The sequence below is a fragment of the Aulonocara sp. 'chitande type north' Nkhata Bay genome, linkage group LG18 (assembly GCF_057382095.1).
Source record: "Aulonocara sp. 'chitande type north' Nkhata Bay isolate Kocher_YH1m ecotype deep benthic linkage group LG18, A_spYH_male_GT1.1, whole genome shotgun sequence".
NCBI classification, from domain to species: Eukaryota; Metazoa; Chordata; class Actinopteri; order Cichliformes; family Cichlidae; genus Aulonocara; species Aulonocara sp. 'chitande type north' Nkhata Bay.
This window is the reverse complement of record NC_141361.1, coordinates 40,210,843-40,233,182: the sequence shown is the minus strand read 5'-3', so window position 1 is coordinate 40,233,182 and position 22,340 is coordinate 40,210,843. Positions and strand designations below refer to the sequence as shown.

Below are 22,340 nucleotides of genomic sequence, written 5' to 3'. Positions count from 1 at the left end.
ATCCTTAGCGTGCCCTTGGATGGTAACAGAAATGTGATGAGTGTTTACACTGTCCAGATTTATCAGCTGTTTATGAAAAATGGCAAATTCTGGAGTCGGTCCTGTAGGCTGCTGATAAACACATAACCATGAGTGCAACACACAGACATGATCCTCATAACAGGCATGTTGTATGACACTAGCTCAGTGTGGACCGGCCTCCCAAACCTCTCAGAGGTTGTGCTAGTCTGCCCAGAGCAGGTGGCACTGTACTTATGTGTAGTGATGGGCTTTTATGAGTAAATTGCAGGACATGAAAAGTTCCAGAAAGGCTAGACTGAGCACATAATCCCCTTTTAGCATAAAACAGAAGAGCACTGTGATTGCATGAAGTCAGCTTTTATTATGACAGCAACATTTAACTGGGTTTGATCAGTAAACATGGATAATTATAAGTAATAACTTGTTTGGAAGCACTGGTGTCCCCAACCACCACACTAACTTTAGCATTTAGTATAGACTTAGTATGTTTTCTCAACAAAAACAATGAAATTGAATGTTTTATGCAGCACTAGATGTAACTGTACTACTACACTCAACATGATTTATCACACAGTGTGTGTATCAAATGTATTAGTGATTAAAGTGTGATAGCTTAAAAGTGCACGTAAGGCGTGTGCACATTTCTGCAGCTGAGAAACTGAGCACTGGGGTTCTTCTTTAAGCTCATGCGCCATATTGTACATCTAACATCACACAAGAGTTAACAGGGTCACAAATCTGTATGTGCCCACACACACACACACACACACACACACACACACACACACACACACACACACACACACACACACACACACACACACACACACACACACACACACACACATTAAGTATAACACAACAAATCTAGATCCAAGTCTCCCACAAAGTTGATTCTGTTCATCTGGACGTTTTTAGTGGAAGAAATGTTTTGTAACTCATTGAAGTGACGTCTTCAGTCTCAGCTGACTGCAGGTTTCCAACCTTATAAACAGGACATTTGTATAATGACTGAAACCAGCACCACTAAGGAACAATGGGCTGGGAGGTCATTTTAACCCACTTTGGTAAAGACTGCCTAACGCTAGTACGTGAGTACAAGCAAACAGCTTGGCTGGCTACAGGAGCCGCCTGAGATTCAGCCTCACATACAGAAGATGCAGGATTTACTCCTACAAGTCTGCAAATGAGCTCATCAGTTAAGAGCATCCGAGCAACTAAAATCCTCCAGATTTTGCTGCTGCTGGTCCTCTTACAACTCTGGGGTTCTGCCATACTTTCGTCCTTTAATCTCTCAGCCTATTCATCTGTCCATCAGTGTTAATCATTGATTTTTGTTCCACACAGAACCTCCAGTGCTTCCCTCAGACTCTTTGCTGTATTTGTTGCACTTGTGCATGTTTGCAGTACTGCCACTAATCTGTATTAAACCCTTTAATCTCTCAGCTAGTAATTCTCATTCAAGAAAATAAGACTAGTTAAACAAAATACTTACATGCAGTCACAATAACTAACTGCACCTGTGGATGAACAGCAGTTACCCAGGACCAACACATATGGGTACACACGTGTGTGTGTATATAGCTTTATGCAATAAGACTACACGCCTTTGGAGTGGGAGTCGTGGGTTCCACTCCCCACCAGGGCGTCTGTATGCCCCAGTCCCAAGTGTGATGGGAGAAGGATCGTTGGTGTCAGCGGAACTGAAAGATGGTCTTGGTAACTGGCTACGGCGGATCCATGTTTCAAGCTTGGCCATGATCCTGAGTGAAGTAACCTCTGAGAATCTACTAGATGATGTGAATGCAGCACCGAGACTAACCAGCTTATCTAACAAGTGAAAGAGACATCGATTCACTGATCTACAGCAAGGACATTGGAATGTCATTCAGATTGGAGAAGTATAGTCAGATGGTAACGAAGAGAGGAAAGGTAGTCAGAACTGAGGGGATCGAACTACCAAAGGCAACAGTGCAGACATCGAGGACAGCTACAAGTACCTGGGAATCCCACAGGCAAACGGGAACCACCAAGAGGTCGCTAGGAAAGCTGCAGCCACCAAGTACAACCATTAATCTGTATTAAAGCCTTTAATCTCTCTGCTAGTATTTCTCATTTAACAAAATAAGACTAGTTAAAGAAAAATACACACATAAATACACACATCTCTCAGCTGACTCCTCAGGACCTGCCTGACCTGCAGAGGGTCAGGCAGGTCCTGAGGAGTCATCTGAACGGTAAGAACAAGATCCAGGCTACCAACACCTACACACTGCCCATGATCAGGTACCCTGCTGGGATAATAAGCTGGCCAAAGGTGGAGATAGAAGCCGCTGACATCAAGATGAGGAAGATCCTTACCATGCATGGAGGGTTTCACCCCAAGTCCAGCACCCTGAGGCTGTACGGTAAGTGGAAGGAAGGGGGCCGGGGACTGGTGAGTGTCAGCACCACAGTCCAGGATGAGACAACGAACATCCAAGAATACATTGGGAAGATGGCCCCAACTGACCGAGTGCTCAGTGAATACCTCAGGCAGCAGAAACCAAAGAATGATGAGGAAGAGGAGAAACCATCATGGAAGGACAGGCCCCTGCATGTATGTACCACCGGCAGATAGAGGAGGTGGCTGATATCCAGAAATCCTACCAGTGGCTGCACAAAGCTGGACTGAAAGACAGCACAGAGGCACTAATCATGGCAGCACAAGAACAAGCTCTGAGCACAAGATCCATAGAGGCTGGGGTCTATCACACCAGGCAAGACCCCAGGTGCAGGCTGTGTAAAGATGCCCCAGAGACAATCCAGCACATAACAGCAGGGTGCAAGATGCTAGCAGGCAAGGCATACATGGAACGCCATAACCAAGTGGCCGGCATAGTGTACAGGAACATCTGTGCCGAGTATAACCTGGAAGTCCCGAGGTCAAAATGGGAGATGCCCCCAAGGGTGGTGGAGAATGACCGAGCTAAGATCCTGTGGGACTTCCAGATACAGACGGACAAAATGGTGGCTAACTAACCGGACATAGTGGTAGACAAACAGAAGAAGACGGCCGTAGTGATCGATGTAGCGGTTCCCAATGACAGCAATATCAGGAAGAAGGAACACGAGAAGCTGGAGAAATACCAAGGGCTCAGAGAAGAGCTCGAGAGGATGTGGAGGGTGAAGGTAACGGTGGTCCCCGTGGTAATCGGAGCACTCGGTGCGGTGACTCCCAAGCTAGGCGAGTGGCTCCAGCAGATCCCGGGAACAACATCGGAGATCTCTGTCCAGAAGAGCGCAGTCCTGGGAACAGCTAAGATACTGCAGGACCCTCAAGCTCCCAGGCCTCTGGTAGAGGACCCGAGCTTGAAGGATAAACCGCCCGCAGGGGCGAGAGGGGAATTTTTAAAAATACATTTGTATATCTTGGTCTTGTTTTGTTTGGTCCATACAAGCCAATGATACAATAGCACTTAGTTTAAAGAGCAGGCAGTTCACCCACACGTTAAAGGTTATTTGACAGAATTATTATTACATGCACAGCATTTTTATCCCACATTATAAGACCATATGATTCTAAGCTTGTAACAGCTACAAGCTTAGAATCATTTATAGAAACAAATTATCTATCTGCCCTGCTAGAACATTGTATATCTGGAAGTTTAAGACAATATAGACCCTTCCATTCAGTGAGGTCTCCTTTTCACACAGAAGTAACAGAACTCTCTATTTCACTATTAGTATATTAACATGTTATATGTTCATTCAGTATGTTAAACCCACAGCACATGTTATACTCATAGTTTTTGAATTGGTTTCAGCCTGAAATTCATCGAAACTGCATGAAGCTGTGTCGGCTTCTGTTGCCTTACACCGATTCTCCACCCAAAATCTATCTTTGGAGTATGAAACTCTCCGACCCTGCAGACTTGAAAGGTAGCTGTGGAACGTTGGTGTCATGCTGCTACACAGTGAACAGCAGCTGTTCACAGATTGATTTCAGCTACAATGGATGTCAACAGTGGCAAGTGTACACTGTTGGATAAAACATATCAAAACCAAGAAAGGTCTCAGATTACAGCTGTAGAATAATCTCCTCTCTTCATTGAAATTCTCCACATGAAATTTCCCACTCGTGGGACTAATAAAGGTATCTTATCTTAAACTCGGTGTGATCCTACATTTGTTGTTTTCCTAACATAAAGTTAAATACTCTGCTTTTGTGTCCTGCTGTTACATTTTCAAAGCAGGAAGCAGGTATGTAGCTACATTTGAATATAAATTGGTGAGTAAAGACATTAGAATACCAAAAAGAAAACAGCTTACTTCCAAAGAAGGAAAGGTTCATTAGTGCTGCTGTTAAAGTGTAAAGCAGCAGCAAAAGTCTAAATGGAGGTATCAAGTATTTGTTTTATTTGTTGTGTGTGATTCGGTAAGCTAACCACTGTTTCCTGTTCTTTTTCAAAGTGCTGTTTAATCGACTGCTGTTGCTGACAGAGATATTGATGTAGCACAGGCAGCAATGAGCCTGATCTATCTAAGCTGCTCACTTTGGCAGCTTTACAGACTCCACCATGATGCTCGTGTTGATCAATGTTGATGTCTCTGGCAGCGGATCCAGACAGTGAGTGCTGTTGATGCTGATGAGCCATCATCCGGACACAAGTTTGCCTTTAGTCTGGCTCCAGAGGAGACTCACCACAGAAATTTCAGCGTCAGAGACAATGGAGGTAGGTGATCTGACACAATTATTCAAACTTGATTCTTGGGTATTATTTACTTAAATTGCATGAAACAAAAACTAAACCAAAATATTTTAGTAATGTAGGAAAAAATGCATAAAAACAATTTAAACGAATACAATGATATTTTTGCCTTAACTTGTTACTGATGAAGCATTTCATTTTCTTATAACAGTTGAAACTGAGAGACATACAGTGTAGGGCTCCTTGGGTTAGCCGCTCAGTCTACACCAAGGACCAAATCATATTTGTTCTGATTACTGTTGAATCCACATTGCAATTATGTGAGTGCACCAAAGAGCTTTACTTGACATGCCCACATCTGCCTCGGCTTGAGATTGATGGTAGCTGGGTGAGCATCTATCAATGCAGCACAGGTTGATTGATGTTAATCGTAGATATACATTTGAAGAGATGCTGCTCTTCATTGCATGAACACAGCCACCACCAGGGGAGCCAACTCAGATAATGCACGTACATCTGTTGAAGCAGAGGTCTATACTGACTTCATCATAACTTACTGCATTTTAAACCAGTGTTTAAATGGTTTGACTTATAACCCTTTACTCTAAACCATAATTCAGTCAGGCAGCTCATACTTGAATTGTTTTTGGCAGAACACAATTAAAGTTTGGCACCTATCATTCACAGCTTTTGCAATACGCATACAAATTGTGAATAATTAAATACCCCCATGAGGGTAAAGATAGATATCAATGTGATGGAGAGGCCAGCACTGCAGGGAGACGTGGGAAAATGTGCAGCTTAGATCAATGTGAAGTTTTTCTATCATTTTACACAAATGTTCTGATCAGATCAGATCTGGTGTCTGGTTTTGTACAATGAAACTTTTGACAGCAGTCTTTTTCGCAGCTGCATATTGAATAAATGAAATAAACAGAAGAGAAAGGACCAGTGAGGTTGACCTACAGTGGGGCAAAAAAGTATTTAGTCAGCCACCGATTGTGCAAGTTCCCCCACTTAAAATGATGACAGAGGTCAGTAATTTGCACCAGAGGTACACTTCAACTGTGAGAGACAGAATGTGAAAAAAAAATCCATGAATTCACATGGTAGGATTTGTAAAGAATTTATTCGTAAATCAGGGTGGAAAATAAGTATTTGGTCACCTCAAACAAGGAAAATCTCTGGCTCTCACAGACCTGTAACGTCTTCTGTAAGAAGCTTTTCTGTCCCCCACTCGTTACCTGTATGAATGGCACCTGTTTGAACTCATCATCTGTATAAAAGACACCTGTCCACAGCCTCAAACAGTCAGACTCCAAACTCCGCCATGGCCAAGACCAAAGAGCTTTCGAAGGACACCAGGAAAAGTATTGTAGACCTGCACCAGACTGGGAAGAGTGAATCTACAATAGGCAAGCAGCTTGGTGTGAAAAAATCAACTGTGGGAGCAATCATCAGAAAATGGAAGACATACAAGACCACTGATAATCTCCCTCCATCTGGGGCTCCACGCAAGATCTCATCCTGTGGGGTCAAAATGATCATGAGAACGGTGAGCAAAGATCCCAGAACCACACGGGGGGACCTGGTGAATGACCTGCAGAGAGCTGGGACCAAAGTAACAAAGGTCACCATCAGTAACACACTACAACGGCAGGGAATCAAATCCCGCAGTGCCAGACGTGTTCCGCTGCTGAAGCCAGTGCATGTCCAGGCCCGTCTGAAGTTTGCCAGAGAGCACATGGATGATACAGCAGAGGATTGGGAGAATGTCATGTGGTCAGATGAAACCAAAGTAGAACTTTTTGGTATAAACTCAACTCGTCGTGTTTGGAGGAAGAAGAATACTGAGTTGCATCCCAAGAACACCATACCTACTGTGAAGCATGGGGGTGGAAACATCATGCTATGGGGCTGTTTTTCTGCCAAGGGGACAGGACGACTGATCCGTGTTAAGGACAGAATGAATGGGGCCATGTATCGTGAGATTTTGAGCCAAAACCTCCTTCCATCAGTGAGAACTTTGAAGATGAAACGAGGCTGGGTCTTCCAACATGACAATGATCCAAAACACACCGCCCGGGCAACAAAGGAGTGGCTCCGTAAGAAGCATTTGAAAGTCCTGGAGTGGCCTAGCCAGTCTCCAGACCTCAACCCCATAGAAAATCTGTGGCGGGAGTTGAAAGTCCGTGTTGCTCGGCGACAGCCCCAAAACATCACTGCTCTCGAGAAGATCTGCATGGAGGAATGGGCCAAAATACCAGCTACTGTGTGTGCAAACCTGGTAAAGACCTATAGTAAACGTTTGACCTCTGTTATTGCCAACAAAGGTTATGTTACAAAGTATTGAGTTGTATTTTTGTTATTGACCAAATACTTATTTTCCACCCTGATTTACGAATAAATTCTTTACAAATCCTACCATGTGGATTCATGGATTTTTCTTTCACATTCTGTCTCTCACAGTTGAAGTGTACCTCTGGTGCAAATTACTGACCTCTGTCATCATTTTAGGTGGGGAACTTGCACAATCGGTGGCTGACTAAATACTTTTTTGCCCCACTGTATATACAGGCAGCACACAAATGCTGGTTTTCCAGTGAGTACAGAGCTTGTATTTACAGTGAATAAAGGTGACAAACATGCTACTGCTCAAAAAGCTCTGAGCATGGTGTGGTCCAGTCTCGATGGCAATCGCTCCCAGAAATCGCACCAACGTCAGCTCACCACTTACCGTCTCGTGGAATCAGAAACTTGCACACAGGGACAAACAGGTGAATACACCTCCCAAAACTCCGAAGGCGATGCTAGATGAATGGGACCAACTGCTTACCCTCTGTGGATGGTAGGAGAGGAGGCTGGTAGCTGAGTGAGGTTTCGAAGGGGGAGAGGCCAGTGGCTGCTGAGGTCAGCAAGTTGTGGGCGTGTTCGACCCACGCCAACTGGGAGCTCCAGGGCTCCAGGTTTGGGGCAGGGATGATGGTCGTAGCAGGTGGGGAGTGTAGCCTCTTTCAGTGACCTACTCACGCAGTGAACACTACTGCCAGTTCATGTGCACATGCGTTTAGGGCACGCCCTGGGATCCTATCCCCACCAGTTGACTTCTTGATGTCGATGTTAAGCAGGTTCCACTTAACCCATTAAACCAGTGGCAGCACCTGTCAGATTCACTGGTAGGAGTGTGAGCGAAATAAAAGAAACAATAAAAGGTGAATCAAATGGACCATTACGGCAAGGCTGGGATGGTCAATTTGGTAAAGTAAATCCGTTGGGCATCTTTCTTTGCCTTTAGACAACAATTCTGATGCAAAAGAGCCAAACGGGACAGGCCAAAAAAAAAAAAAAGGAGTGTGAGCGATAACGGATGGGTTGTTCAATTTGCATTTCATATTTTCTTGTGGCAGCAGTAATCCCTCCGCTCTGCAGCTTTTCTACAATGTCATATCATCATGTGGTCAGAGATTTTAAAAAAGTATTAAACACTTTTCTAAAAACAATAAAGAGTTATCTTATCTTAAAACAGTTCATCAGAGATATTTATTTAATTGTCAAACTTTTTGCACTATGATTATCTGTCCATCTGTCCCTATGTTATAGCTCCTTTGGCCGAAGTTGTAAAAGAGATTCCTGTCCATGCTTTGTTTCAACAGTGAGGGAGAACCTGTTAGTAATGCCTTGTTGCACTCACATTTCTCCTTGCACCCTGGTATCAGTGTTTTTTAACCTTGTATTGTGAGAGCACAGTGTCACGCTGCAGGCCATGCTGATCTTCTAACAGAACCTTCTCTAACTTAGACAACACTGCTGGCATCCTGACTGGCCGAGCCACCTATAGCCGCCTTCACAAGAGCGTCTACTTGGTTCCTGTGGTGATCACCGATGCTGACTACCCCATGCAGAGCAGCACTGGCACACTTACTGTGAGGGTTTGCACCTGTGACCATGAAGGCAACATGGAGCTGTGTAAACCCGAAGCTCTGAGTAGCTCGCCTGGCCTCAGCACAGGAGCCCTCGTTGCCATCCTCCTCTGTGCCATCATACTCCTCTGTAAGTATGACTGGATATGCAAACAGATGTATATCCTGTATTTATATATCATAGTTGTACCATATCATACCATCTTAGTCCTTCCCCAAAGTGGAGGGCTGAGGAATTTTCAGTGACTTTGTTTACAGGAACACTCCGTGATTTCATCAGAACATTGAGATTGAGAGCAGGGGCAAACAAAAACCACTTACAGTTTTGGTGCAGACACAATTCTTTTCCCCGGAGACACCGTTCACTGTCCTTACAAGAAAATTCATAATGATCAGACGTTGTTGCTGTAAAGTTAATATAGTTCAAAGACAGACCACAAGGCGGCACTATCTGTGTCTAGATTAAGATGTGAATCAGAATCAGAATCAGAATACTTTATTGATTGAAGCAGATATACAGGTATGAGAGCTAGAAAGTGGTGGTATACAGTTGTTCTTCCTGCAGGCTAAGAATAAATAAGAAAGGCATGTAGCAGACCATAAAATGACTCATTCTTCATAATTAAGGAGACAAACAAAACAAAACTGTGTTTGTTGCTGTAGCTCAGGAGACAGAGCAGGTCAAGTTTGGCGATTTGATCCTTGGCTGTCCAATCTACATGCCAAAATATCCTTGGGCAAAATACTGACTCCAACCTCATCAACTCCCATCAGAGTCTGAATGTTAGAGGAAAAGCACTTACAGAGAAAAACATAAAAGTATGTGAATGAATGTGGGCGAAGTGAGAAGAACACACACTGGGCACTAGGGCTGGGTATCGTCACTGATTTCTAGAATCGATTCAATTCCGATTCACAAGGTCCTGAATCGATTCGATCCACGATTCGATTTGAATCTGGGAAATTTTGACAGTCAGAAATATTATAAATCAGATCAGTACATTTACATATTTTTGTATCTATAAGAAGGAAGCTGACACTTTCCAGACTTTATCAAAGGTGTGAGCATCACAGCAGAGGCCTTTGTGTCAAAGTCGCTGAAGATAAAACACAGAAAAACATGAAGGTGATTTTCCTGTTCTGGATTTTATAAAAATATTCTGCAGTACATCAAAAACGAAAGAAAACCATTAATCAGCATATGAACGTTACCTCTGAAGTTACAGCGGTTTGATTAGAGACACAGCGTTTTGCATTTTGCATAAGTTTAAGTTTGTTCAGTATTGAACAGCAGAAATTAGGTTTTCTTTTCGGAAGTATATAAAATAAAATAAAAAACCGTCGGCCCACAGCCTGTAAACAACAGTAGACTTGTGCGTAACAAGCAAGCGAATAATGCAGAAAACAGATTTTTAGACGGGAAACTGTTGTTGAAGTACAGAGAGAGAGAAAGAGAGAGAGGGGGAGAGAGGGAGAGAGAGAGAGAGAGAGGGAGAGAGAGAGAGAGAGAAGGAGAGAGAGGGAGAGGGAGGGAGAGAGAGAGAGGGAGGGAGAGAGAGAGAGAGAGAGGGGCAGAGAGAGAGGGAGAGAGAGGGGGAGAGAGGGAGAGAGAGAGAGAGAGAGGGAGAGAGAGGGAGAGAGAAGGAGAGAGAGGGAGAGGGAGGGAGAGAGGGAGAGGGAGGGAGAGAGAGAGAGAGAGAGAGGGGCAGAGAGAGAGGGAGAGAGAGGGAGAGAGGGAGAGAGAGGGAGAGAGGGAGAGAGAGAGAGAGAGAGAGGGAGAGAGAGGGGCAGAGAGAGAGGGAGAGAGAGGGAGAGGGAGAGAGAGAGAGAGGGAGAGAGGGAGGGAGAGGGAGAGGGAGAGAGAGGGAGAGGGGGAGAGAGAGAGAGAGGGAGAGAGAGAGAGAGAGAGAGAGAGAGAGGGAGAGAGAGGGAGAGAGGGAGAGAGAGGGAGAGAGGGGGAGAGGGAGACAGAGAGAGAGAGAGAGAGAGAGCTGTGCATCGCGGTGGAAGCGAAACAGTAAAAGTCAGAGTGAATTCATGACGATGTTTATGTGAAGCGTAGTTTGGATCTTCTTTTGCTGCTGGTTCGGTCAATGTTGTTTGGAGAGAGATCAAACTAACAGCTTTAGAATCAGCGCATAAAGGGCGTGCACACAAAGCGCCGACAGATCAGAATCGGCGAGCTGTCGGCTTTCAGCCCCGACTGTGAGAAAGGCGACATCTCAGTGATTCTGATCCGCGGGTTTTGTCTTTGTGCAGAAGCCTGTTCCTGCTCTCATTTACTGTCTTAGCTGTTTGGTGGTTGTTGAAATTTTGTGACGTTTCACCAGAGATTCTGGCATTTCGGGCAAAATAAATTTATATTAAAAAATCGATTCAGGATTTTAATGAATCGATTTTACGTTATCCAAGCCAGAATCGATTTTAATCGATAAATCGATTATAAAAACCCACCCTTACTGGGCACACTAGGGCACACTAAGGAGCGTACACAAATATCAAGGCTTGCTTCTATCCAAACTTCTAACCCACCACACATATAGTCGGTTTTTGTTGTCAGTCCATTTGCAGCACCTAGGCCCACTATAAAAATCTTTCACATTACAAGTGCATATAAAGTGATGATTAGGGCTGAAAATCGAGAAGTTCAATATCGATCTCACTATTGGTTCCATTTACACTTGTGCTACAATCAGCTGATTTGAGTTCATGTGTAGGGTGAGGAAAACAGTGCTGCAGTCTGCAGCATGGATATGGACATTGTCATTTTGTGCAATAAAAATAAAAGTGCAATCACAACAACAACATGCTACACAACTCTGGCTTTTTGCAAGCACCTGCAGAGATAGCATGCTAAGGCTAAGCTAACCAAGAATCTAGAGCAGGGGTCGGCAACCTGCGGCTCCGGAGCCGCATACGGCTCTTTAGTCCTTATACTGCGGCTCCGCGTGGTTTGGGAAAATAAATTAGAAGTATTTAGCTGAAGTGTATTTTATTTATATTAGTTCTTTTTTTAACTTGTAGTTCTAAATTGGAAGATTATTGTGATATTGAAATATAAAAATAAAATTATATTCTATTAGTTTTTCATCACTCAAAATAAGCGTCACACTCGCAGAAGCCAGTGTAGCCGCCGAAACGCCATGCATTTATCGAGACTTTCAACCCCAGGTAGGCCAGTTATGCACCTTCGGATCCACATTATGTCAGCAGCTCCACCGCAAACTCTGTTAAAAACAAACACGCTCACGCCTCACAGACGACAGCTTACAGTCCTGCGTGAAGATGAAAGTACAGCCTCGACCTGCAGACGCTGTGCGCAGAGGTTCAGGAGCAGAAGTCCCATCTCTTTACTGACCACTTTTCATATGTGGTTGCTGTGCGCACACAGCTGGCGCTGCAGACCACGCCCCGCTACACACATTAACCTGGTAAAATACATATTTAGGCAGAATTTTGCAAATATCTATTTTTTATCTTTCAGCAGCATCGAGCTTTTTTCCCCAGTTATTTTTTAAAAGTCAGGTCAAGGCTCCAAAAGTTCAAAGGCGATATGAGGGCGGCTCACAACAGTTTTTGTTTCTGGATCATTTTAGTTCAGCTTTCCTTTTGTTATATTTCTTTAAGAGTTCAAAATGTGTTCATTACATAAATAAAATGTAATTTTCTCTGTAGCACTTCATGGATTTCATAAGCAACACACTTTAGTTGTTCACACAAAGCATAAAGGTAAAAAAACAATATATACAGTGTTGTCTTCATTTTAGATGTCACAAAGTATTTGCAGCTGTCAGTGTTTTCTTTTGCGTGGAAACCAGCTCCAAATGGCTCTTTGGGTGCTAAAGGTTGCTGACCCCTGTGCTAGAGTGATGATAAAGCTAACAGGAATGAGTCATGGGTCAATTTAAAGTGACAAAAATGAAACAAAATAAACAAAAACTCCTCTGAAAACAGACAGCTACAACAATTAAAGAATGGTGAAAAAGCAGCTGGTGTTCATGGGAAAACTTTCAAAGACTTCAGAAAGCCTGGGGAACTGCTGCCAACCACCACCTTCAAAATGACTCAAGTCTTGCTCCTTGGAAGCCAGATTTTGCACAACCACACATCCTGAAACCCGCTTGTATGTTTCTTCTTATTCTTTGAGCTCCTTGAAAGAAATAACACGAAACAAATCGTGATTATTGAGTAGAAATCTCCACACTACAGCTGAAAGGAACACCAGGCTTTATGTATAAAAGTGCCAATGACATTTATTGATTTAACTGGTCCCAGAACAGTGTTTCACATTGTTCTAGCCCAGGGGCGTCAAACTCAATTGCACAGGGGGCCAAAACTCAAGGCACACTTTAGGTCGGGGGCCAAACAAGATAAACATTTATTGAAGACACTAAAACTGTTTTTTTTTAACATAAATATGAATAAAAACAGACAGGAATATAATTCCAGATTAAATAAACTTAAAAAAAACAACTTTAAATATCCTGTCAAAATTATGCAAGTTAGAAATATGAACATGCTGCCAAAAACCCCAGAAAAAGTAAATGAAAGCAAACACAAGGTTGGAGCCGCATGTAGACGGAGCTGGGCGTTGCTGCAGGAGTGGAGCTAATAAACTGTGCGGTCATTCAGTGTCGTGCTTTCCCTGAGTGCATCATTACACTGCAGCTGCATCTGAATCTGCACAGGTGCAGCTCAGCAAAGTGCGCTGACTTGGTTCAACATTACTTGGCAACAGGGGAAGTGAGGCAGGCTGCACTGGTGCATTAGTGACAGCTTGAAACGCCTTCACCGTATCATACATGTCCATGAACTGACAGGTTTCCTTGCTGAGCTCAAAAACTCTATTGAGAACTTTTATCCCAACTCAGCCAGCGGAGCTCTGCATGAAGGAATGTCGGCAAACTCTGAATCTATTTCCCACATAAAAGACTGAAACTGACGGTGACTTAAACTTTTAGCTCAGATAAAATGTACGGTCTGCGTCACGGTGATCATTACATGCTCCATTTTTAGGACCACACAGCCTTTCCTGGTGTGTGATGCGGTGATATGCTGATAACTCACCGGTACATTTCTCCTGCATCTTTACTCGCATCCTGCTGACTACTTTTTTCACCGCACAGCACCGGCGCTCCATCTGTTGTAAGTCCAACAAGTTTGTCCCAGGACAGTTTCACGTCGTTACACTTTGACATACGTTTTAAAAAATGTCTTTTCCTGTCGTTGTCCCGTGCATCGATTTAATGTTCAATATTTCCTCTCCACGGATGAAGATGGCCAGCTGTGCAGTGTCCATCATGTCTACTTTCATCCACAGCAAGAGAGTATGCAGTGAAGTTTTTGCTTCTTTCACACAACTGTGTTCTTAAATCAGTGACCGTCTCACAAACCCGATCAGCAATCGTATTTCTGCTCAGGCTCACATTTGCCTAAATCTGCGTTTTGTCTGGACGGAAGACGTCACACAGCTTCATCCTGCAGCTCTTCAGAGTGGTACCGGGCTCATTTGGCTCCTCTGCTACAATAAAACTTGCTTTCACAACAGCTTCACTTTGTGGTTTTGCTCTGGTGACAAACGATTCTACTTCCTGTAGTTTCTGCATTTAGGTTTTTCAGCTTATCCTGACGTTTTGTCTCGTAGTGCCGTCTTAAACTAAATTCCTTAACTACAGCCACATTAGCTCCACTAATAAGACGCACGGCTTTACCAGCATGTCTGTAAACATATATTCAGCCTCCCACTGGTGCTGAAAGGCTCTGCTTTCAGAATCAACTTTTCTCTCCACCATTGTAAGCGGCTAGCTTCGCAATCCGGTCGTTAAGTGATGACGTGACGAATCCTACTTCCGGGCCTAAAGTAGTCTGCGTTTAATATGGCTTTTGTGTTGTTAACATGTTTAATGTTTTGTATTTTCTTCTATTTGATCTCAAAAAGCTCCTAAAACAGTCAGTGATCCCTGTTGACCTCCCTCGGCTTTTATTACCACTAATCATTTATTTAGGCTCAGTTTTTAAAACCTTAGGATGTAACTACAGCCCAGCCCATGCAGCAGTACATGAATGACTAACCTCGTATTGTGGATGGATTATCTCAGTTGTTCTCCTGGCTGAAGTTTGGTCCTTTTACAGCATCCTGCCATGCGATTACATTTGTTCCTGACCACCAAGAACACTCACGTTAACTTTTATCCAGTGGAAAAAAAGTTAGCTTGTTTATATTATGCTAACATAGCTGTGTCGCTAGCAGTCACGTAGCACATCATTATATATCAGCTAGCCCAACTTCAGTAACCCTACAAACGTCACTGCTGTTTAGTTTTCTGTCTTCATTTATGCTGGAAGTGATAACAGAGCTGTACGTTTTAATTTGTTTCCAAAACCCCGCAGTCAGGACATGCTATATTGTATTTAGATAGAAGCTAGCGAGCTAACTTCTCTGTTAAATGTCATAAATTCCGTTTTCATGGATGCCTGGATGTTAAACTCAATTGTTACACCTGGTAGAGCAGAACGCTGATCATTTTATTAAAGATGAAAGACTTTAGACAGTTTTTCAACTCTCAGTAATGCCACAGTGATCGTTTGATATATGGACCTGCAGCGGAGTTTAGACCCAGACACGGCTAGTGACGTCAGACTGAACAATCGGATAACAGAAGTTTGACTTGATTGAGGTGGGAATGTTCCCAGTTAGCCTAGCGGTCAGCAAGGAGGCTGCAGTGCTGCATTATGGGATCTGTAGTTTGTATATTATTAGCGCCTCATATCGCCGGGCCATGCATAACAATAACAGTACATCTATATAAAATGATCTCGCGGGCCGGATATAAATGTACGCCGGGCTTGGATGTGGCCCGCGGGCCTTGACTTTGACACATGTGTTCTAGCCCATTTTAACTCTGTGTGAATGATGACAGGTATATCCTGTTTAACTGCTCACTTCCTTGTTTAAATCACACCCAGTGTTGGGAAGGTTACTTTTAAAATGTATTCCATTACAGAATACAGAATACATGCCCCAAAATGTATTCTGTAACGTATTCCGTTACGTTACTCAATGACAGTAACGTATTCTGAATACTTTGGATTACTTAATATATTATCATGCTTTTTACAACAACGTGAATGTACTATTGCTGTGTGATTTATTACTATTACTGAAGGTCCGCGACTCTGAACTGTAGTAAAGGGACCTCTGACTAATAGGGCGGGTCCCTGTCGGCTCGTAGCCGAAAAATAGCTTTACTTTGTTGTGTGGGTCAACTTTTCTTGCGAGAGACAGAGAGAGGCGTTGAAAGGCTGCTCCAACGGAACTTATTGTTTCGGAGGAAAACACGAACACAGTGTACAGTCGAGTCTTAATAGCTTACTTACAACTGGGCTCGTCAGGCTCTCTTCTTGGCTGCAGTGGTTATTATTATATTTACATGCTTCCAGCTCCCGTTTTTGCTCGATGACAACTCGTACCTTTCCACTCCCCTTTTTCTCCCTCCTCGCGCTCACAGACCCATAACGTGTATGGCAGTCCATTCTCCCTGCAACACGGACTACACTGCCCATGATGCTGCATTCTTTAGAGCTATGCTTGTAGCATTCTGCCTGTTAGCTTAGCACAACAACAACGAAAAGGCGCTCTCTCACCCAGGAAACACACAGTCGCAGAGAGAGAGAGCGCGTCGCCCTGTAACCATGGCAACCGTAACGCTGCCGCCTGGAACAACAGAGCGTAGCTGTCAAACAAAACCCAAACAGTCCTGACCCGCGACAAAATGAAACAGGAAAGTACCGCAGTGTAATCCATTTATTTCAACAAAGTAACTGTATTCTGAATACCACCTTTTTAAACGGTAACTGTAACGGAATACAGTTACTCATATTTTGTATTTTAAATACGTAACGGCGGTACATGTATCCCGTTACTCCCCAACACTGATCACACCCAACTGCTTTAGGACTGTGAGAGGCAACAGGGTGCCTACCACATAACAGAGTCTGATTTTACCAGTAGATAAAGGGCTTCATTTGTTCCCAGATCTCAGCAACTATTGTGAACAATGTTCATCATAGGGCATAACAAAGAAACACAAAGTGACCAAAAATGAGATCATTTAATTAAGCAGCAGTGGTCCTTATATCTGTTATCTATGGTGGCTGGTTGTTTAAATTCATGCTCCACTGGGACACGATTATAATCTAATCCTGCATCGTTGTTCTCTTTTCTACAGTGGTTGTGGTTCTATTCACAGCATTAAGACACCAAAGGAAGCAGGAACCTCTTATTATCTCCAAAGAAGATGTCAGGGACAACGTGGTTAGCTACAATGATGAGGGTGGTGGCGAGGAGGACACCCAGGCTTTTGATATTGGCGCCCTGCGACACCCAGCTGCTGCAGCTGCCTCTGATGAGGGTGCTAAACAGAGGCGTGACATCATCCCTACTGATACTCTGCTGTATCCAACAACTCGCCACCCTGCCCCAGCTCCCTCCAGCCTGCTTATGCCTCCAATACGCATGGCTGCACGTGATAATGGGGATGTATGCGAGTTCATCAACCAGAGAGTGATGGAGAATGACTATAGCCCCACAGCGCCACCGTACGACTCACTGGCCACGTATGCCTATGAAGGAGTGGGGTCAGTGGCCGAGTCGCTCAGTTCGCTGGGCTCGGCTTCATCCGAGGCTGAACAGGACTACAACTACCTGAGTGACTGGGGGCCCCGTTTCAGGAAACTAGCTGACCTGTACGAGGCTGAGGACAGTGACTTCTAACAGCTACACCATCTGTGTCAAAGATGAGTTCAGGTGACATTTAGACCATTGCAGATCTGAGGATAGCAACATTCAAGCTACTAAACTGAGAGAGCTGCCTCTTAAAATTGCTTTAAGAAAATATGAGCACTTGAGCACACATAGACTTCATATAGAACCCAACAGATGTGCTGGTAGGTGCGAATGCCTATAAATAAAATTTGAGATCACCAGCTAAGCTTTGATCTGTCCTCACTGCACACCCGTCCAGAAACAGTTTACCAAGTCATTTTCAAAGGTGATAAAAGTCTTAAATCTCTATTTTTGGAATCTTATGTAGAAATGTTAATCAACTATCACAACGGTGAAGCCCAAATATCTTCAGCTCTAATCATAGGAAACTTTCAAAGACTCGTGGCAGGCCTAAATGAGGTTTGAGTTCTTTTGCTTTCATTCTTTCTTTCAGCTAAGTGCCCTTCTGCTGCCCTGCAAACAGAACAGTGGACGCCTGTTGGAGGGGTCGACTTACTCTTACATGATTGTTTGTCTTTTTTGCTTTCTTGTTCTGGTGGCAGAACTGTGGTTGAACTCATTATACTGGAACTATAATCAGTTGCGTCTTTAATTTCTCCAGAGTCTTTTCCTATTACAAAATACAAGTTTATATAACAAAAACAGTTGTCGAGTAATGTTTTCTTTGACAGTATGCTTTATAGTTTCCATCATGTACATGGAGAGTCCATGCCTTCACAGCAGGGGTGTCACTCTTCATGCCGCGATGGAGAGAATGATTGAAATCAAACAAAGCTGCATTCACCATATTTTACATGTAATGTTAAACATCAAATCTCCAGGAAAATAATCATAAAGTATGGCTACAGACAGGTGCGTTCAGCAGTCCTGTACATCTCTCTCAGGAGCTGGTGAAGACTCGGACACTCTTAACATCAAGACACAGTTGAACATAAACCCTGCGTCACCAACTGTATGCTAACACATCCACCATACCAAGAACACTGTAAATAAGATGCCTTGTCCAGTGTGTAGGATACAGGGGAATCTGTTGTCAGAGATGTGAGTGCAGAATGCAAAAATGTGTTTGCATCAGTATAATGTAAAAATATTGATACAAATAGAGAACATAGACAAAGACCTCTTAAATACTCTAGAATTCTGCTTGTGTGATGATCTAGAATGAATGCTGCTGTACAGCACCATAGTGCCGGGGTTACTAATACATGCTCATACGAGTAACCCTATGGTTACGAGTAACTATGGTGCTGTAACCCAGAACTCTTCAGCGTTTTTTTCCTGGAGACTTCCATCACGTTTCGATCAACGACTGTAGAAGGTTTCGATATTCACTGGTGATCACAGCGACAGCAGCCGCTCCTCTGCAGCCTGTATTTGGATTTTAGCCACAAAGCAAACAATGGTAGAAAATCTATAACAGCAGCCTCCTGCAAGCTTCACCTTTAACCACCTCAACCAGATGGAAGTGTCCGACTAACATCTAGTTACCATTTGAAAGCATGTACCAGAAGGAAGCGTGTTGATGTAAATTCTTAACGAACCCATTAGCATGCATTAGCAGAATGCTATTGATTTTGAACAAAAATCACTTATAAGAGTAATGAAAGTACGTGAGTCATTCTGATGTGAACAGAGAATTTAAAATGGGGGCTAATATTTAGAATCAGAGGTAAATAGCAAATTACGCTCCAATTAGTTTCATTGAGAACCATGTTGGGAGCTCCTGCTTCTGCACCCTGACTGAGCTGAAGCCAGTTTCTGTAAAGTGGAACAATCAGGAACTCAAGACTCCAACTTTTCTTTACATGGGCTAAAACAGCAGGGAAACAGCCTTACAGTAACATCAAGAAATTCAACGTAAGTATTTAGCTTGTCACCAAAGTGTCAATGAGACAGCACAAATGAAGGAATTTCACTTTACAGGGTTTGTTAGACTTGTATTCAAATCAATGGTAACAAACTGTTCCAGGTGAATTTGGTTCAAAGGTGAAAAGCAGCCCTGCTTCAGTCAACAAAGCCCTCGTGGGTTTTTTGGTGACTGGTTACCTTGTTTTCAGTTTCATATCTGTTGTCGTCTCCTCTGTAGTTCATAGTTTGATTATGATCAAAATGTTTTTGCCCAAAGGTCTTGTGGCACAGATTTCACCCACTGGTTTTTGTGGATGAGAAAAAGGAAACCAGTTTGCCTCCTTCACTGGTTTATCTGCTTGCTTCTTCAGCTTTTGTTTTTAAATGCTGTAATTAATAGGGGTGCAACGATACACAAAATTCACGGTTCGGTTCGATACAAAAAAATGTTCATGCCTTTTTAATTTGTCATTTATTACAATTATAAATATATATTTTAACTCAAACGTACAGTTTTTAAATTTAATGTTGCTGAAACAACAAAATAATTTAAAAAAAAATCTATCTGATTGAGGAATCCCTCATCTTTGGAAAAGAGAGTTTATTACAGAGAAATGGCTCTTTCAAAATAAAAGCTGTACTATACGCTTCTTCTGGGCTATATTCTCAGCAGCATATTAAACATATCAGGTCCCCATAAGGAGAATCCTGTGCTAACGGCTGTCTAAATGACTCGGGTAAAGTTTGCAGCATGCGTGCTTGTTGTTTTTGTCTGCTTCCACTTGTCTTTGCACTAGGATGCTGTCGGAGTAAATGTGCAGTCATATTCGTTGTGTTCCCACTAGTGCTGTCAGCGTTAATCTGAAATGACCTTAACGCCACAATACGGCAAATCTCCGTTAACGAGCTACCGCGGATCGCCCCGTGCCTGGGGCTGGACGGCCAACAAGCTAACAAGCTAACTGCGCTAACACACTAGTTCCCACCCATGTAATTGAGCATTGCGTGGCACATCCAACATACTGTTTTACTTTAGTCCATGACTCGCTTACCTTCAGGGTCATACGTCACATGAAAACCAAAATAGTTCCAAACGCCAGATCTGAATGAGGGTGGGGGAGGTTCAGTTTGCCATGTTGCAACGAGCTTAGCTTCTGTCTTGCTAGCTTGCGCTGCACTCAGTGGATCTGCGTTCGACAGTGCAGCCTAGGCGGATAAGTCGAACGCAGATCCACTGAGCTCTCAACACAGACAGCATCGTCAGAAGAAAAGTTGATAAAATAAATTAAACATTTTGTATTGTTCGATACATATGCGTACCGAACCGAAAGCACTGTATCGAACGGTTCAATATCAATACGAGTATCGTTGCACCCCTAGTAATTAAGTAAAACTGGGGCAGTGAATTTGTCATTAGCACTAATTAATGAAGCTGAAGGTGAAATCACAACCGCCAACCTCAGTGATACATGTCATGATTTTATATCAGGGGTTTTGTATTGTGTGTCTCACTAAAAGTATTAGTTTGTTCCCGCTGTGTTTCGTGACCCTGCTCTGAAGGCTTAAAACGAAAATGTCCACTTGTTTTTCCTTTGGCTCCGTATATTTACACGACACGATGATGATATTCTGAGAAGGGAAAAACCTCAAACGCCACCCAGCTTCACTGTCTGAAACTCACTGTGGGCAGTCTACTCTCTGTATATGATGATGTTTTACTGCTTTTTTAATTTGATGAAAATAAACTTTTGTATTGAAGCTTTGGTCTCTGTCTTACACTCCAGTAATTTCGATGCATGATTACTACAGTCGTTTTACTAAACACTGCTCTAATGCAACAGGAAAGTCCTGCTGCAGACATTTCTTCCAAAACATTTCTTCTGGAAAGCAGGACAGCCGCCGTAAGCGGAGAGTCACACCTCAGTGTTTGGACAATTATGACATTTTTGTATTCAGATTTTGAATAAAAGTGGCTGTAACTCCTGAACAGTTTATGCAATACTTTTGTTAGACTTCCTAAATTTAAGCTGAAAGTCTGCACTTTATATATTCTTTAAAATCCACTGAGGTTATCATCAACTTATGGACGGACTCTGCAATGTTTATAAAAAGTGATTCTAATGAGCATGGATATCAGGAAAGTGATCAGACTCGGATGTAGTGATGGGAGATTTGCTACAGTTTAATGGTGCACAGAGCGCTGTTTCAGGAAGGATGTTCAACAGAGTGGCTTTATTTTAAGCTCTGAGCTGATGAACTCTGAGGACAGCTGGGCTCTGTACGATGAGGCAAGTTCAACCCACCCAGGTTATCTGTTAGCTGCTTCCACAGGAAAAGGAGGCATGGAAACTTTAGGATGTTTCTGGAACTTTTAATTAACTTTTTCTTGTCGCTTCTACAGGCGGTTAAAATGTTCTTGCAACCTGAAGTGTAAACCGCGGTAAAACCCAAACGTCCCACGAATGCACAACACAAGCACTTTACCCTCCTGACAGGGAAACAGAATGGCACGTACCACCTAAATAAATCTGCCATTTCTAAAAGCATATTGGAAAAAGCAGTTACCTTATTTTAACAGCTGAGTGTAACAGAGAGCTTGTGCTACGTCTTTGACCTTTTCACTTTCGCAGAAACAAGAGCAAGCTGGGCTTGCTCTTGTTTTCTTCCCACGCACAGCGGACACTAATGTTTTTGTCACTTTTTATGGAATCAAACTCAAAGTAAGGTCAGTACTTCCACGCTTTAAACGCTGCACGCTCATACTCTCTCCGCACTCGATATATGATCCACTGTTGATCTGCACACAGCTGTTGTCACGAACGTCGCACTCGCTTACGTCACTGTCGTGAGACATTCTCGCAAAAAAAATCATGGTTTTAGTAACGCAGTAACGCAGCGTTCCTACGGGAACTAACGGTAATCTAATTACCGTTTTTGCAATAGTAATCCCTCACTTTACTCGTTACCTGAAAAAAGTAATCAGATTACAGTAACGCTTTACAAGTAACATGTTACTGCCCATCTCTGGTCACATCTCACTTTGTGACTGGGCTCCCACATCTGGGTAAAGGAGGT

The 22,340-nt window shown here is 43.1% G+C and overlaps 1 protein-coding gene and 1 pseudogene across 1 annotated transcript in view; both read left to right on the top strand.

The window, feature by feature from the left end:
• The window catches only part of LOC147309198 (cadherin-6-like), a 71,057-nt gene extending 50,076 nt beyond the window's left edge, over positions 1–20,981 (top strand). The window contains exons 10-12 of the mRNA XM_086273607.1: positions 4,619–4,736; positions 8,511–8,762; positions 16,861–20,981. Coding sequence (XP_086129733.1) covers positions 4,619–4,736; positions 8,511–8,762; positions 16,861–17,405 — 915 coding nt within the window. The 3' untranslated portion in view covers positions 17,406–20,981. The remainder of the gene's footprint in view (positions 1–4,618; positions 4,737–8,510; positions 8,763–16,860) is intronic.
• Positions 1,695–4,606, top strand: LOC147309199 (uncharacterized; annotated as a pseudogene).
• Positions 20,982–22,340: the final 1,359 nt, after the last annotated feature.